At 43.5% G+C, this 14,899-nt stretch overlaps 1 protein-coding gene across 1 annotated transcript; it reads left to right on the plus strand.

Annotated features, from left to right (window-relative positions):
• Nucleotides 1–503: 503 nt before the first annotated feature.
• On the plus strand, nt 504–13,508 carry LOC107392429 (zinc finger FYVE domain-containing protein 1). Its single transcript, XM_015970226.3, has 11 exons — nt 504–1,245; nt 1,321–1,825; nt 2,139–2,353; nt 2,479–2,585; nt 2,665–2,773; nt 2,868–2,965; nt 3,104–3,221; nt 3,320–3,490; nt 3,701–3,881; nt 3,979–4,092; nt 13,063–13,508. Exons 1-11 carry the CDS (start codon nt 733–735, stop codon nt 13,293–13,295), a joined length of 2,364 nt encoding a protein of 787 aa, XP_015825712.3. The 5' UTR covers nt 504–732; the 3' UTR covers nt 13,296–13,508.
• The last annotated feature ends 1,391 nt before the right edge of the window (nt 13,509–14,899 follow it).

The raw sequence follows: 14,899 nt of genomic DNA on the forward strand, positions 1-14,899 counted from the left end.
AGCTGATGTGACCCAGCAACAACACAACGTAGCTAGAGAAATCTGCCAGGGAGGGGGCTGAAGAACAACAATGACACCGCTCGGAAAGAAACAAACACAGTAACACTTTTAAAAGACTTTTATATCGGAATCGCGCGGATTTCCCTGCCGTTTTAAAGACAGAGTCCATAGATTTCAGAGTTTCACTTAGCATCTGTTTTTATTGATATGCTACTTGAGCTCAGTTGACAAGTGTAAAGGTTAGCTACTTGTTTGGACGGAACACTTGAGTGTTAGGGTTTGTTAGTTTATTGGTTGCTATTTTATTTCTTGTAGAGGCCAAATAGCTGCTAGCTAAGCGAACATGCTAAGTTGCTAAACAACAAACCTAATTTGTAAACAAGTTCTTGATGGTCAGTTTTCTAGTTTGTTAGCTTGCTAGCATCAGCGTTTGTAGCTTTATTTCTGTCGTTTTGGTCGGAACTGGAAAATTCTTGTTAGTGTTTTTAAACAACACCAACTTTATTTAATCTAAAGCATCAAGAAAATTAGCTGGTTTTTGGTGATGCAAGTGTTCATGCTGTAAAGAAACATCAACAGCTTCTATTCCTTCTGAGATCGGTTACAAGCAGCACTATTTAACTTCTGCTCCAAAGTTAGTTTGACTGTATTTTTATTGTTGTTGATAAGCGTTAGTGTTGTCACAGCTGTTCCAGTCAGCACTGATTTATACTTACCTGCCCGTTGGGAGGAATGATGAGTAGTCATGGCTCTTCCTCTGAAAAGGGAGTCAATACTAGTCTGATATGTCAAGAACGTTTTTCCTGTGGTGGTTCTGAAGAGGCAGCATTTGAGTGTGATGGCTGTAAAAGCCTGCAGTGTGTTCGATGTGAGCTGGAGCTTCACAGTCAGGAGCGTCTGAAGAACCACGAGCGGGTCCTGATAGGTCCGGGTCATGTCCTCTACTGTGACAATTGTAAAGGAGGCAACGGGGACAGCAGCAAGCGCCACAGGTCTGTGGTGCGCTGCCAGAATTGCAAAGTGAATTTGTGCCAAGACTGTCAGAAACGCACCCACAGTGGGAGCAGCAAGAAGAAACACCAGCTCGTTTCTTACCCTCCACCACCCAAACCTGCAGAAGTCAATTCTGTGAAGTCAACTGTTGAGCATGTTATTCAAATAAACGATGAGATCGACTTTCAGAGAACTAAACTCATAGAAAAAGTATCCAGTTTTCTCCTGGTTGACGAGAATGAAGAAATGCAGGTGGGTTTGTGACACGTATTCACACTTTTGGTTCAGCCCTCTGAATTCACCCGTATGTTCTTCTTCGTCCTTAAGATAAAAAATGAAGCTTCATTTGTGAAGTGTCTGGGCTGCAGCCCCGAGCAGCTGCTGAAGGTGGTGTCCATCTTTGGTAACACAGGAGAGGGAAAATCTCATACCCTGAATCACACATTCTTCATGGGTCGAGAAGTCTTCAAGACTTCGCCCACACAGGAGTCGTGCACCGTGGGAGTATGGGCTGCACTGGACCCCCTCCGCAACGTTGTGGTCATCGATACCGAGGGGCTCCTTGGAAACTGCTCCAAACAGGGACAGAGAACCCGTCTTTTGCTCAAGGTGCTCGCCATCTCCGACCTCATCATCTACCGCACCCACGCCGATCGTCTCCACGACGACCTTTTCAAGTTTCTTGGTGATGCATCCAACGCTTATCTGAATCATTTCACCAAAGAGCTCAAAGCCACAACGGCCCGCTGTGGCCTGGATGTCCCACTGTCCACTTTAGGCCCTGCTGTGGTCATCTTCCACGAGACTGTTCACACTAAGCTGCTGGGTTCAGGTGAAGCATCCTGCCATTTGTGCAAAGTCTTAGTTACACTGTACAGTTAAAACGTGTCAAGTAGAAATGTCAGTGTAGATCTGCAACCAAGAAATAAATGCAATAGAGGTCTATTCAGTTGTGCCAAGAATTTAGCATAGCAAGAATCCTAGTTAGGATAATATTAAGTTCAGTTACAGGTTCATAATTTTGTTTTAAGGGCTTGCTAGAGTAAGTTTCAAGGTTTGTTGGTTTTTCTTGCTCTAAAGATCTTTTTGGTTTTGGATCTTTTAGTTTATCCAACGCAGTAACTCCTGTCTTTGTCCTACTGTAGAGAAATCCTCTGAGTCAGTAGAACGGCTTCTTTTGGAGCGATTTAGAAAACTTTCCCGTTACCCGGAAGCCTTCAGCTCGGTCCAGTATTGGGGCACGCAGACTCTCAGTCCCCCTACAGACTTCCATGGCTTGCAGAAGAAACTGGAGCAGCTCCTGGATAACAATGCGACCCGTTCCCCACGCACTCCCCTGGTCATCTTCAAAGCCCTGCAGGTAAAGCTAAAGAGTCGGTGAACATGTCAGAAACCAACCTGCTTCAGACAGAAAGCCAGGCTGACCTGACCTGAGCGGCTTGTGAAGTTGTGTTAAATATTTGTTGCACGCTTGTGTTTTTGCAGGCTTTGAGCGAGCGCTTCAACGGGGAGATCTCAGGTGAACTGTCGGTGCACAGCTGCTTCTTTCCTGATGAGTACTTCACCTGCTCTAGCCAGTGCCTCAGTTGTGGGTCGGTACTTCCCGCTTGTGTTTGAGCAAAGAAATTTCTCCTTATTACTGAACATTCTGAATTGCCGCATTTGTCGCAGATCTAAATGCAAGAATAGTATGAACCACTTAGACGAAGGAGCATTTCACGACGCCCAGCAGCGCTGCCGTTACTCTGCTCAGTATGACAATCGCATTTACACCTGTAAGGTAAGAACTGGGACTCGAATTCAAATTTCAGTGGCCTTTTTAACAATTGTATCACTGCAGTTACTTTAAGACTTGAGAATTTGCTTTGTATCAGGCTTGCTACGAAGGGGGAAAGGAAGTTATCGTTATCCCAAAGACCTCTGCTTCCGCAGACTCTCCGTGGTTGGGTCTCGCCAGATACGCCTGGTCTGGGTGAGGTGCAGGATATTAACCTGTAGGATTAGGTGTGACAAGGCAGTTTTTTTATACTTTATGCAGCCAGAACAACAATAAATGGCTGATTTTTATCTTTAAAATAAGCTAAAGATATGTTTGTTTCTGTTTATTTAGGTATGTTATAGAATGTCCAAGCTGTGGAGTGATCTACCGAAGCCGGCAGTACTGGTATGGTAACCAGGACCCTGTAGACACGGCTGTCCGCACTGAGATCCAGCATGTTTGGGCAGGGGTACGAAAAGCAGGCGGTTTGAGATGACTTATTACTACATGCAATTTAGCGATCATCATACAAACCGAGTTGTACCTGCTTCTGTGCTTTTTTTGCAGTCTGACGGTTTTTTAAAAGACAACAGCAACGCCGCACAGCGGCTTCTGGATGGAGTCAACCTAGTGGCCCAGTCCGTGTCAGAGCTCAGTGTCAAACCTGCCAAGGCCGTCACCTCATGGCTGACAGATCAGATCGCCCCATCCTACTGGAAACCTAACTCCCTCATCTTGGTGAGTGACGCGCAGACCTGCCCTCTGCCACCGACAGCCAAGTTGACACTTGCGTGTCCACAGGGGTGTTTACTCTTTCTACAGCTTTGTTCCTATTGCACGTTTTAGGTGCATGTCACAAAAAAGTGGAAGGACTCCTGTTTTCACCCTCCTTCATTTGCTCTTGATCAATAACAGCATGTGCTGTTACTGTTTTTCCCCTTGTGCAAGATGTGCCACAAGTGTCACGCAGTCTTCCAGGATAATGACACCAAGCATCACTGCCGTGCCTGCGGGGAGGGCTTTTGTGATGGCTGCTCCTCTAAAGCTGCGCCCGTCCCTGAGAGAGGCTGGGGTCCTGCCCCTGTCAGAGTCTGTGACGTCTGCTTTGAGCAGAGGACATCACATGCAGGTACAAACTCAGCAATCGCAGATGTTATTCCTTCTTATGTTAATGTTTCACATTTATGCAAGCACAGCTTTTGTGGTGTTTTCTTTCCATTTTGCAGAAATACTCGCATCTGTACTTGACGAGGAAGAAGGTGGAACTCTTGCCAGGAAGGTTGGAGAAGCGGTTACCAACACCATAGGAGTCGTGGTTACCGCCATTGATATCCCACTTGGTGAGCCCAAGATCGAATGAGGCCTGATGTATTACAGGCATACATTTTCAAGTTAATGTCAGGGTTCATTTACACCGCCCTCTGGTGGCAGAAGCATGTCAGTCCTGTTGACAGCAAACAAAATAGGTTTCAGATGTTCTAGACCAGGGGTGTCAAACTCAAACTCACACGGGGCCGAAATGAAACTCTGGGACGGAGTCGAGGGCCAAACTTAATATTTTTTGAAAAAGTGACGGCAAATTTGCACATTTTCTTTATCAACATATATGCAATTTTGAACCTTAAAATTTGGAAACAAACTTATTTCTGCATTAACACTGAATGTGGAATAACCAAATTACACACGAGCAAGTCAGTTTTAAATAAAAGGCATCAGTCGTATTCATTACTTGTGGTATAATCAGCATTTTTAAAATCTATTCAGGATTTATGTTTTCTTGATTATTCATTTTTCTTATTTTTTATTCTCCTTTTTTTCTCCTGTAATACGCGTCATCGCTGCTGTGACGTCTAGCTTTCCCCACTGAGGAACAATAAAGGGATTTTCTATTCTATTCATCTATCTGCAGCCTTTCCACTTCCTGTTTACTGTAGGTTAAATCTTTTCTCACAGGCCAACAACAAAATAAAAATATCATTTTATCTTAAATGAAAATGCAACATCTCACCTGTTAACTTTCATGTTTTGGAGCAGAAAAAGAGCATAAAACCAACATATTTAAAGCTCAGTTTGCTCCACTGGTTTACTGTGATGCTCACCTGTTCCACCTGTTCACCTGCCACCTCCGGGTCGGGGGAGAGGTCCTACCTCAAGTGGAGGAGTTTAAGTATCTCGGGGTCTTGCTCACGAGTGAGGGTAGGAGGGATCGGGAGATCGACAGGCGGATTGGTTCGGCGTCTGCAGTGATGCGGACGCTGAGCCGATCTGTTGTGGGGAAGAGGGAGCTGAGCCAGAAAGCCAGGCTCTCGATTTACCGGTCGATCTACGTCCCAATCCTCACCTATGGTCATGAGCTTTGGGTAATGACCGAAAGAACGAGATCGCGGATACAAGCGGCCGAAATGAGTTTCCTCCGTAGGGTGGCCGGGCTCAGCCTTAGAGATAGGGTGAGGAGCTCGGACATTCGGGAGGGACTCGGAGTAGAACCGCTGCTCCTCCGGATCGAAAGGAGCCAGTTGAGGTGGTTTGGGCATCTGGTCAGGATGCCTCCTGGACGCCTCCCCGGGGAGGTGTTTCGGGCATGTCCTGCCGGCAGAAGGCCCCCGGGTCGACCCAGGACACGTTGGAGAGGTTACATCTCCAATCTGGTCCGGGAACGCCTTGGGGTCCTGCCGGAGGAGCTGGTGGTCAAGGCCGGGGAGAGGACGGCCTGGAGCTCCCTAGTTGGGATGCTGCCCCCGCGACCCGGACCCGGATAAGCGGAGGAAGACGACGACGACGACGGCTCACCTGTTCCAGCCAGATACCTGCATCATGGGGTTGATCTGAGCTGAGGAGGAGACTCCTGTTGTTTTGTTCATCTTCATCATAATAATGACAACATTAGATGACAACAGGTGCTCACATAGGTTTGTGCTGGTGAACATGTCTGAGCAGCTTGACCACGTTGTTGTGTGTCGGGGAGGAAACACAACGACAGCAGCCACAGAGTCATGCTGGTTTGAGCGTGTCGCTGCTCGCTGGAGTTATATCGGCTCTGTCTGGACGTTAGTTGGAAAACTTTCTTTCAGTCATGTACACGTTACTGAGCGGCTAGAATCTCCGTTTCTGGACTTCAACGTCAGAAAATAGCTGAGTGAACTCGGCGCTGAGTGAGAGGAGTGTAGTTTGTCCGAGACAGCGGAGCTGCACACCGGCAGCAGGCGCTGGGAAAAACACAAAGGAGGGGGCGAGTCGGCTCCGCGCTGCCACCGCAAAGCATCATGGGAGTTGTAGTCTTTGCGGTAAAATCGGCCAGCGGGCCAGTTTTAATATATTTTTGATATTTATCTCGCGGGCCACATAAAAATGCTCCGCGGGCCGCATCTGGCCCGCGGGCCTTGAGTCTGACATATGTGATCTAGACTGCTTCCGCTCCGGGTCTTTTTCATTACCTCTCAGGTGAAGGGGAAATTATACAAATTAGATTGGAAAACTGAATTGCTCTTCACTGATGATGCTTGCTGACGTGTTAAAACTGTCACCATTCAGACAGCAAACCATAGAGCAGCTAAATAAGCGTATGAATGAAACGTTCATGGGTAATTTCGTTCATCACTTTGTTTTTTGTCCTTGTCCCAAACTGAGCTTTTCTTCTTTCCAAAGCTAAAGCTAATTAGCAAGTGAACTGCATCTCTCTGGATGTGTGTGTTCTTATCCGCTACAACAGAATCACTGTGAAACGTTAAGATTACAGAATTCTTGTTCAAATGAACTAATGTCTTTATTAGGGCTGGACCTCTTTCTTCATTCATGCTCAAAGTCGTTGGACCGCTCGTGTTGCCAGCTATCCTCTCAGCTGATTAAAGCTGCATGAATCTGAAGTGGCAAGTTTTCAAACAGCAAAAAAGTATTTCTGAGATGCATAAAATTAACACATTTTAATGACACGAGTCCAGTTAACAGCGAGATAACCACTCCTACTTTTGAATCGATTCTCCCCTTCCCACAATCTTAAGAACGCACCCCATTGTCCAGAGATAATCTTGTCAGATATTCTTGCAGTGTGTGATGTGTTTAGAATTTTCCGGTCTGTTTGAAAGGATGTTGGGAACGCTCCGATCTAGCGCAGCCAAAATGAGTTGATTAGTCGTGATTACGCCGACTACTAAAATTGGCAACAAAAAATATAATAATTGACAACATCATTCATTTTTGAAGCTCTACCTTCCGCTGCTTTGTCTGCCTTTCTGCCCTTGACGCACACGTGCAGTAGTGGCATTCAGGATTAGGCTCAAAAGTTTAGGAGTATTTCATAGAAATTCAAGCGAATCCTTGCAGAATTTGCAAGGTAGAACCCGCCGTCCATGGCACAACGACTGTAATTCACAGGCATCTTTAAAGGAAGCACGTCCTGCCTGATGACAAATCGTAATGGTCACATCTCAGCTGCTAACATCAACAGTGAGCTACTTGAAATGCCAACATTAATATCAGTGATGGCGATTTCATTACTCTTAGTACGTCACGTGTTTTCTGTTACAAACATGAATGCAAAATTTTAAGAGGAAGCACGTTTTTGCATAAAATTATCTAATCGCTCTAATTTGCTATTTAGACACTAAAATTAAAGGGGCATTATGGAAGTTTGACAGCCAAAACATGTATAGAAATAATAAATTTCTTCTTCATACATTCTCCTGCAATGCCCTGGTCCTGTTGAATGAGTCCTGGCATTTTTACTGAGATTGCCTGTTTTTCTGTAAAATCACAGAAAAAGAGAGCTGCTCGGATCGAGCAGGCTGCTTCACACGCGTTCACGCTCAGGCATAGCCCGTAGCATTTACTATCAGTAGCTTTAGCAGCAGAGAGTGAGGTAGTGCCAACTCAGCGTCTTTGTCGCTGTTCCTAACGCCTAGTGATGAACCTAGCTACATTTCTGAGGACCCTTAGCTACTTTCGTCTAGATATTTCCTGCAAATTAGCAACAAAATAGCCATTTTCGCTCCGAACCGTTCTTTGAACATTGTTTCAGCTGTCATCAAGGATATAAATGTTACAGATACAAAAGTCGTCACTGGTCCTATAGCTCACCTAGTAAGATGACAGACTCTTGTGCAGAAGACCCGGGTTTGATTCTGGATGTCAACATAGTTTATTTAGAGTATATTTTTTTACATTAATGATAATTTTTTTACAGTAAGATGCCCAAATTTTTATTTGAGGCTCGCCGAACGGCATTGAATTCACAGATAAAAAAGATGTGGGTTCAACTTTCATTTTGGAACAATTTTTCAAGCAAGGGAATGATCTGAGCATGCAGGAGGACTGACCCATCTTAAACCTTTTGTCAGCTGTGCTGAAGAGAAAGGTACAGAACCAAATTATTTAATTAATTAGCCGCGTGTTCTCCTTTCCTTTGTCCTCCGGGCCCCCCACACACACACACACACACGGGACTGTCTCAGCTGTTATTTTCGTTAAGGAGTGTGCACGTACAGCATGCGCGCCCCGTGCACGAGCCTGCTATTGAAGCTGCCGTTACGCTTTTGGCCTGAGGGGGCAATCGCGAGCATAAAAATTCAAAACTCTGTAAAGTCCCTTTAATGTCAACACCTAGCTCATGTATTCATAGCTGTAACGTTAAAAGTAGTGGCAGCTATTTCATTGCCCTTAACACATGTCACGTGCTTGCCATACTGTTACAACGCTAATAATTTACTTTATACCGCTACGTTACAGCGCCACCCTTCAGTGGACAACCTTGTTGCCAAGCCAACAACCAGCGTTTCTTTTTTGTTTTCCAAATTTTCTTTAAGTTGAAAAGTTCATTAAAAGTTGAATCAGCCGTATTTATTTTTAAACAGCCCATAATGCATAAACATTCACGTTTGAAGCTAAAGATGCTGTTTTTTTAGAAGCTGCATGCTAGTGCGATAAACTAGAATTTGTGCAAAATCCAATAACAAAACAATCGTTTGTGGCAGCTCTACTCCGATCACAAATCGAGGATATTCCACGTTTTAATATCTAGGCTCCTTTGTGTGTGGAGTGTCTGAGGACAAAGCAGCCTGTTGGGTGTCACATGTATCCAATCAGAAAGCTAGATGATGGAAGCATGGAGCCAAGGGAACAGGGATGTCCCGATCAGGTTTTTTTGCCCTCGAGTCCGAGTCATTTGATTTTGAGAATCTCCCGATACCGAGTCCTGATCCGATACTTTCGATACGTAAAAAAAAAAAGAAAAGAAAAGGAAGTAACAGTTCCAGAATGTTCCTTATTTTTTATTTAATTACCTTTTTATTTTAATTTTTAACAACAGATCACTTCTGTGAGGTAGCTTGAACAATCAAGTAATAACGTAAATTTTTCACTTTTGGACTTTATTGCAAATATAAAAAGTCTAATATAAAAACAGATAGCACTTCAACTTAGAATAGCTGGCAGGTGTCTATTTAGCCTCGGCCCCCAAAATGCTTAGATACGCCCCTGGGCATGGGACGGAGTTTTGAAGATGATCTGAATTGTATCAACTATATAAATTCTACATGCTGATAAATTATTGCTTTATACAGGTACAAACGTGTAGTGGGATAAATCTACCTACATTTTATTTTTTTAAGAACTTTGTTTTGTTTTCTTGGTTTTTATTTTCCGATCTTCCTGTCCTGTCTCTGATCCTCCTGCATCTCCCAGTCCTCCAGAAAACTCCTGCCTGCTTCCTTCATTTTCACCTCTCAAGTAACTTTTTAACTAGCAGATCAAATTGATCAGTTGACCGCAAAAAAAGCGGAGTGTGCGCCGCGCTGCCCGGCTGAGCTAGTGACGAGCGCTGCAGCGTAAGAGCATCCACACGTCATGCTCAAACACAGACAGAACTTACCAGAGAGAAAATGAACGGACACGAATGACTGTGTGTTAATTATATAGTTTTTGGTGACGCCACTTAGAAACTTAGAAAATGTTACTGTGGCCGTGTGCAGAATGCAGCTGGAGTTCATGAATAATCAGCGGTCTGCCTGCCGCTCTGCATCTCTGCTCAAATATAATATAATATAATATAATGCAATATAATGTAATATAATGTAATGTAATATAATATAATGTAATGTAATATAATGTAATATAATGTAATGTAATGTAATATTATATAGGTAGAAACTGGATCTTTTTTGTGCTCCTTCTGGGTGTGTAAGTTAAGGGCATCAGGGGAGCCTGACAACCTTTAAGGAGAACCAAGTTGCTCTCCTGTAATTTGAACCCGGTATCCGAGTCCAGATTGGGGTTTGGATCGGGAAGTAAAACCCGAGTCCCGATCAAGTCTGAAACCACGTGATCTGGGCCGATTTCCGAGCATGTGATTGGATCGGGACATCCATACAAGGGAATCCAAATTTTCCTCCTCATCTGCTGTGTTTGTGTACTCCCAAGTTACTTTAGATCTCGAGAGGTTTTGCAAGATTTCCCGTCTGACTGAAACATTTATGAGTGACACCAGTTTGTGTTTGGTGTGTGGCCAGACACCACACGCTGTAGGACAAAAACCATCATTTGTTTCATCGCTAAGTTTGGGCACTCTCGTGTTTTGAGAATCGTCCAGCAACTTTTAAATCCTGCAGTGTGAACCGGGCCTCAGACAGGAACACGGAATTCCAATTTAGGGAATAAAATTAAAATAGGCTGAGAAATGTTATCTCATAGGAAATCCCCTCCCTCGAAAATTTCTAGGCTCCTGATAAAAATGTTTTTGTGATGAAAAACATCATTTTGTGCAAGTCCAGAACCAACCAGGACTGCAACACTGAAATCTGCAACTCATTCAACCACTTGTTGATTTATTATAGTAGACTTTATACGGTGAACTCCGCGTGACTGCTCAAGTGTCAGTTATATTGACATTTACAGTTTGTTTACATAACATAAACCTGTTAAATTTGCTTTTATGACTCTACTGCATTAATAGGTTTTATATCCTCTCCTTTAACCTCAAGAATCCAGTCTGGTTTGGTGTTTATGAGAAGATTGTTTTCACAACAAATCAGTGAGACTTGTTTATTTGACATATTTACTTCAAGATCCTATAAAAAGATATCGCTGAGTGGAAAATCTAGTGTCAACTAGGGGTTGTATGTCGACTAGTCGACTTCACTGCTCTGTAGTGACTTTTTATGCCTTTCAGCGACTTGTCGCTGCCACGTGATAATGAGCGACAAGATGCAGTCCTTGGAAAAGACACCAGGTGACGAGCCCCTGCGCATCGGGAGGCAACGCGCTGTGCCAGAGCGTCGGTACTGACGCCTGCCATAAAACAGACATTTAACCAAATAGTGACCTTTACCCTCTTGCAATTTAACCTTCTCCTCACCCCCATCCTAATCTTAACCAGCTTGCGCATGCAAAGCTCTGATTGTTGACGCGCTCCAGACATCTGCGTCCTGACCACGGCCACAGTAACATCAAATTAGTTGTCGCCACCTCAAAAACAAATTTAACACGCGATCGTTCATGTCGGCTCATTTCCTTTCATGTTTTCTGTCTTTTATTTGTGCCTGATGCGTTTCGCTGCTGTGGAGCGGGGCGCATCACCTGTTTTGTCCTCAAATAACTTCACCTCACTGATGCGGTCGGCGAGCAGCGAGCACTCCGCTGTTTTTGCGGTCGGTAGATCTTTTAGAACTGCAGTTCAAAGGTAACTCATGAGGTGAATATATATGAACCCAGGTAGCAGTTTCTCTTTAGGATTGAGAGGAGATGCAGGAAGATAATAAACAGGTAGGACAGAAAAATAGTCAAATAAAAACAAGCTAGTTTTTGTACCTGGTGGTTGCAACAAACAGACACCATTGAAGGTAATCAGAAGTGAGGAACAGAAAATGAAATAATTATTTTGATGTTTAGAGCAGCAGGAACTCCGAGAGGCTGCAGGCGCATGGCGCATGGGGAGGGGGGAGAGAGCTGAAGTGGAGCAGTATAGATGCAGAAACTACAGCTGTTAAAAGAGATGTGTTTAACTTTGAAAATGTGGGCGCAATTTTAATTGTCAAAAACTCCAGCGACACCCCCCCCCCCCCCCCCCCCCCACACACACACACACCGCTTCAGGTGTGTGACGTCATCAACGACTAGTCAAAGTCGACTTGATTTTCATTACTTGACAGTCGACTTTAAATAAAATTAAGTCGTGCAGCCCCTAGTGTCAACGTGGTGTTTGTTCAAAGCATAAGTTGAATATTTATCTCACGTACATTTTGTTAGTACTTAAGCCAATGATTACCACAGAAGGGCTTAGATATGTTTTTGATAACCTGATAGGCTGCTGAAAATATCCGTGCATCTACAACCAACCCAGTGGACTCCGCTCCAGTCACAACAAAATTAGCCTAACTAGTTTCAGTGTTTCCATGGAAACATGTACCAGGCACTTAAGGACATTGGTTTACTATGGGGGGGTAATTGTAGACTTATGACATTTGTGGGGCAGCATGAGCATAGGTTACTCTCAAATGAGTGCAAGTAAACAGAAAGCAGTGCATAATCAAAGGTACTACTTCATGCTTAGACACTCCAATGTGTTCTTTTAATTGGGAATGGCACCATCAAAGGCGCTAAAAGATGATCTTGAGCCAGAGAAGTCTGGGCCAAAACACCATTAAAGACCAAGTTCACTGAGATAGGGTTTTATTTTTGAAATATAAGCAGTCACTCTCGAGTTTCACCTGCAGGCTGAACTAGAAAATAGTCTTCTACCCCTATTTCCTGGGTTAGCTGTAGATAAAAAAAAAATAGACAGGGAATCAAATGGATTAGAAAAGCTATTCAGTGAAAAATTAGCATTCCTGATCTCCATCTTGGCTCACGACAGGGGAAGGTTGTTGTCGATTTAGCGTTGAAGTGAGAGCAGAGCACATTTTGGTTAGTAGAAGCTAACAGTTAGCGTTAACAGCTCCCCAACACAGCAGAACTCCTCCAGGCTTGTGTTGCTAGTGGAGATAAAACATCAACATTGCAAAGCAAACAGAGTCAGTGATAGTCGAGTTGCTGTTAGCCAATCAGAGGTGAGAACGAAAACAGGAGCGGCAGAGCTTTTCCCCCCACAGAGATCAAGTCAAAGGCACTAATTTATACTAGGGATCACCGCAACGTGAATTTGGTCTTTAAAGCCCAAAAAATGTAGATTTGGTTTGAATTTATCAAAGATGGCGCATGAGCTGGACTCCGATAGCAGCGTGTTTGCTAAGCAGTGTGAAGCAGCTCCAGGCTGCAGTATCATGTTAGCTTCTCAGACGTGTGGCTGTGGTGTCAACGTTACTGTATGTTCCATCTTCCTTTAGGCTTAGTGAAAGATGCAGCCCGTCCTGCCTATTGGGTTCCTGACCAGGACATCTTGTCATGCCACAGCTGCCAACGTGAGTTCACTGCCAAGCTGTCCAAGCACCACTGCCGTGCCTGTGGCCAAGGAGTGTGTGACGAATGCTCCCCGGAGCGCCGAGCGGTCCCTTCGCGTGGCTGGGATCACCCTGTACGTGTGTGTGCCGGCTGCAACCAGAAACCCGGAGAACTTTAATTAGTGGGGGGGCTTTCTTTTCCTCAGAGAACCTCTCGCTCAGTCACTGCTGACGTTACCTCTACTCTAATGGTTCTGACTTGTATCTGTGGAAAGGAAAACTCACAAGTTGCCCAGCGTCCGCCCGGCATTAGGGAATATTTTGGGTTTGAGAGTTTGTGTGGCCTTTGTAGAACAGCCAGAACTTTTGGTTTCTGAAACCTGCATTTCAACTCAGATTATTAAAAGATTCATTTTGGTTATTATGGACACAAATCACTAATGTTTCCGTTAAATAAAGCTGTTTGAATTATTTTTATATTATTTAAAAAAAAAGCGTGAGGAAAAAAACTTCTTTTATTGCATTATTTAAGAGTGATAGTTGAGAATGTTGATGGGTTGTTGTGATTAGTTTCCAGCACCTTAAACTGTGTTGTTTCTCTGATGTGTGACAGCAGAAGGATCATTTGTGCAGGTTCTGTTGCATGCATGCTTTATAGCATCTTGGTTACTTTGCACTAAGCCTTTTTCAGCTGTTATAGGCTGTTATATAGCGGCCAAAAGCCAGATGATCCAGGGGAAGAAGTTCCAAACTCAGCTGAACTTTCCAACTGTAGGTTTTAAATTTTGGATATCTGGTGTGCCAAAAATCATTCAGGTCATCGTATTTGTGCCGATGTGATGTTTATATTCCATCGTGTCGTTTGTGGTCGGATGACGATATAAAAGAGTGCAGATTTTCAGCGTTGACTGCCGTTTATATATTCATTTTTAAACGAAGGAAGCGCATGCTCGACAGTCTGAGAGATTCATGCTTTTTGTTTGTTTTGACAACAGCCTCTTCTGATAGGTGGTGTCTTAATCCATACATTCAATGTTTACATTTGTTTTAAATGTTATTAATAGTTACTGCCTGCTGGAATGTGTGGAAAAAGTCTTCCGAGGGTGAAGGATGTTCAGATTTCTCTTTGGTTCTCTGCAAGCTCAACAAGACAAGATTGTGATTTAATTCAGTGCATCACATGTTTTTATCCTTGTATCAGAGGCTGTTGTAAGTCATAGTTATAGTTATAGTCATTGATTGGATGTTTATATTCTTTTGTAATGGAAGTTTGTGAACTGCACTTTCTACTGTTTTTGCTTGTTCTGTTCACATGTTAATCCATATTACGTGACACAATTGTAGCACATCTAATGAAAACATTACATGCAAATGTGATATCATATAAAGCACAAGGTGATGCCTTTCAAGCAAATGTTTGTATTTTATTTTGGAAAACAAACAAAAGAATGAAGAAAATGTTATTTTATTGTTGATCTCTGATGAGAAAATGTGTCTCGGTGGTCTGATTTGTGTGATTGTTCCATGAAACAACCCTTCCTGATATGCTAACATTGCACAGAAAAGAATTGGACATAGAGCTAGGTTACTTGCACTAAATTGTTTCCACATTTGTGATGTCCGCTTCCTCAGATGTTCCCCTGCAGTGTTTGAGAAATGCATTTCAAGAAGCTTTTTTTGTCAATAAGTGAGGGTGCTATCAATACTCTTCATCTTCTAATGTGTGTACTTTCAACTGTTAGAATCTAACTTGAAAAAATTATGTGATACCTTCTGATCTGGT

Source organism: Nothobranchius furzeri, chromosome 18 (genome assembly GCF_043380555.1).
Source record: "Nothobranchius furzeri strain GRZ-AD chromosome 18, NfurGRZ-RIMD1, whole genome shotgun sequence".
NCBI classification, from domain to species: Eukaryota; Metazoa; Chordata; class Actinopteri; order Cyprinodontiformes; family Nothobranchiidae; genus Nothobranchius; species Nothobranchius furzeri.

Excerpts from the sequence above, each read along its gene's own strand:
- LOC107392429 (XM_015970226.3), top strand. The coding sequence starts at position 733 with ATGATGAGTAGTCATGGCTCTTCCTCTGAAAAGGGAGTCAATACTAGT. Across the intron at positions 1,826-2,138 it reads CACTAAGCTGCTGGGTTCAG|AGAAATCCTCTGAGTCAGTA; the intron begins GTGAAGCATCCT and ends GTCCTACTGTAG. Across the intron at positions 3,222-3,319 it reads TCCAGCATGTTTGGGCAGGG|TCTGACGGTTTTTTAAAAGA; the intron begins GTACGAAAAGCA and ends CTTTTTTTGCAG.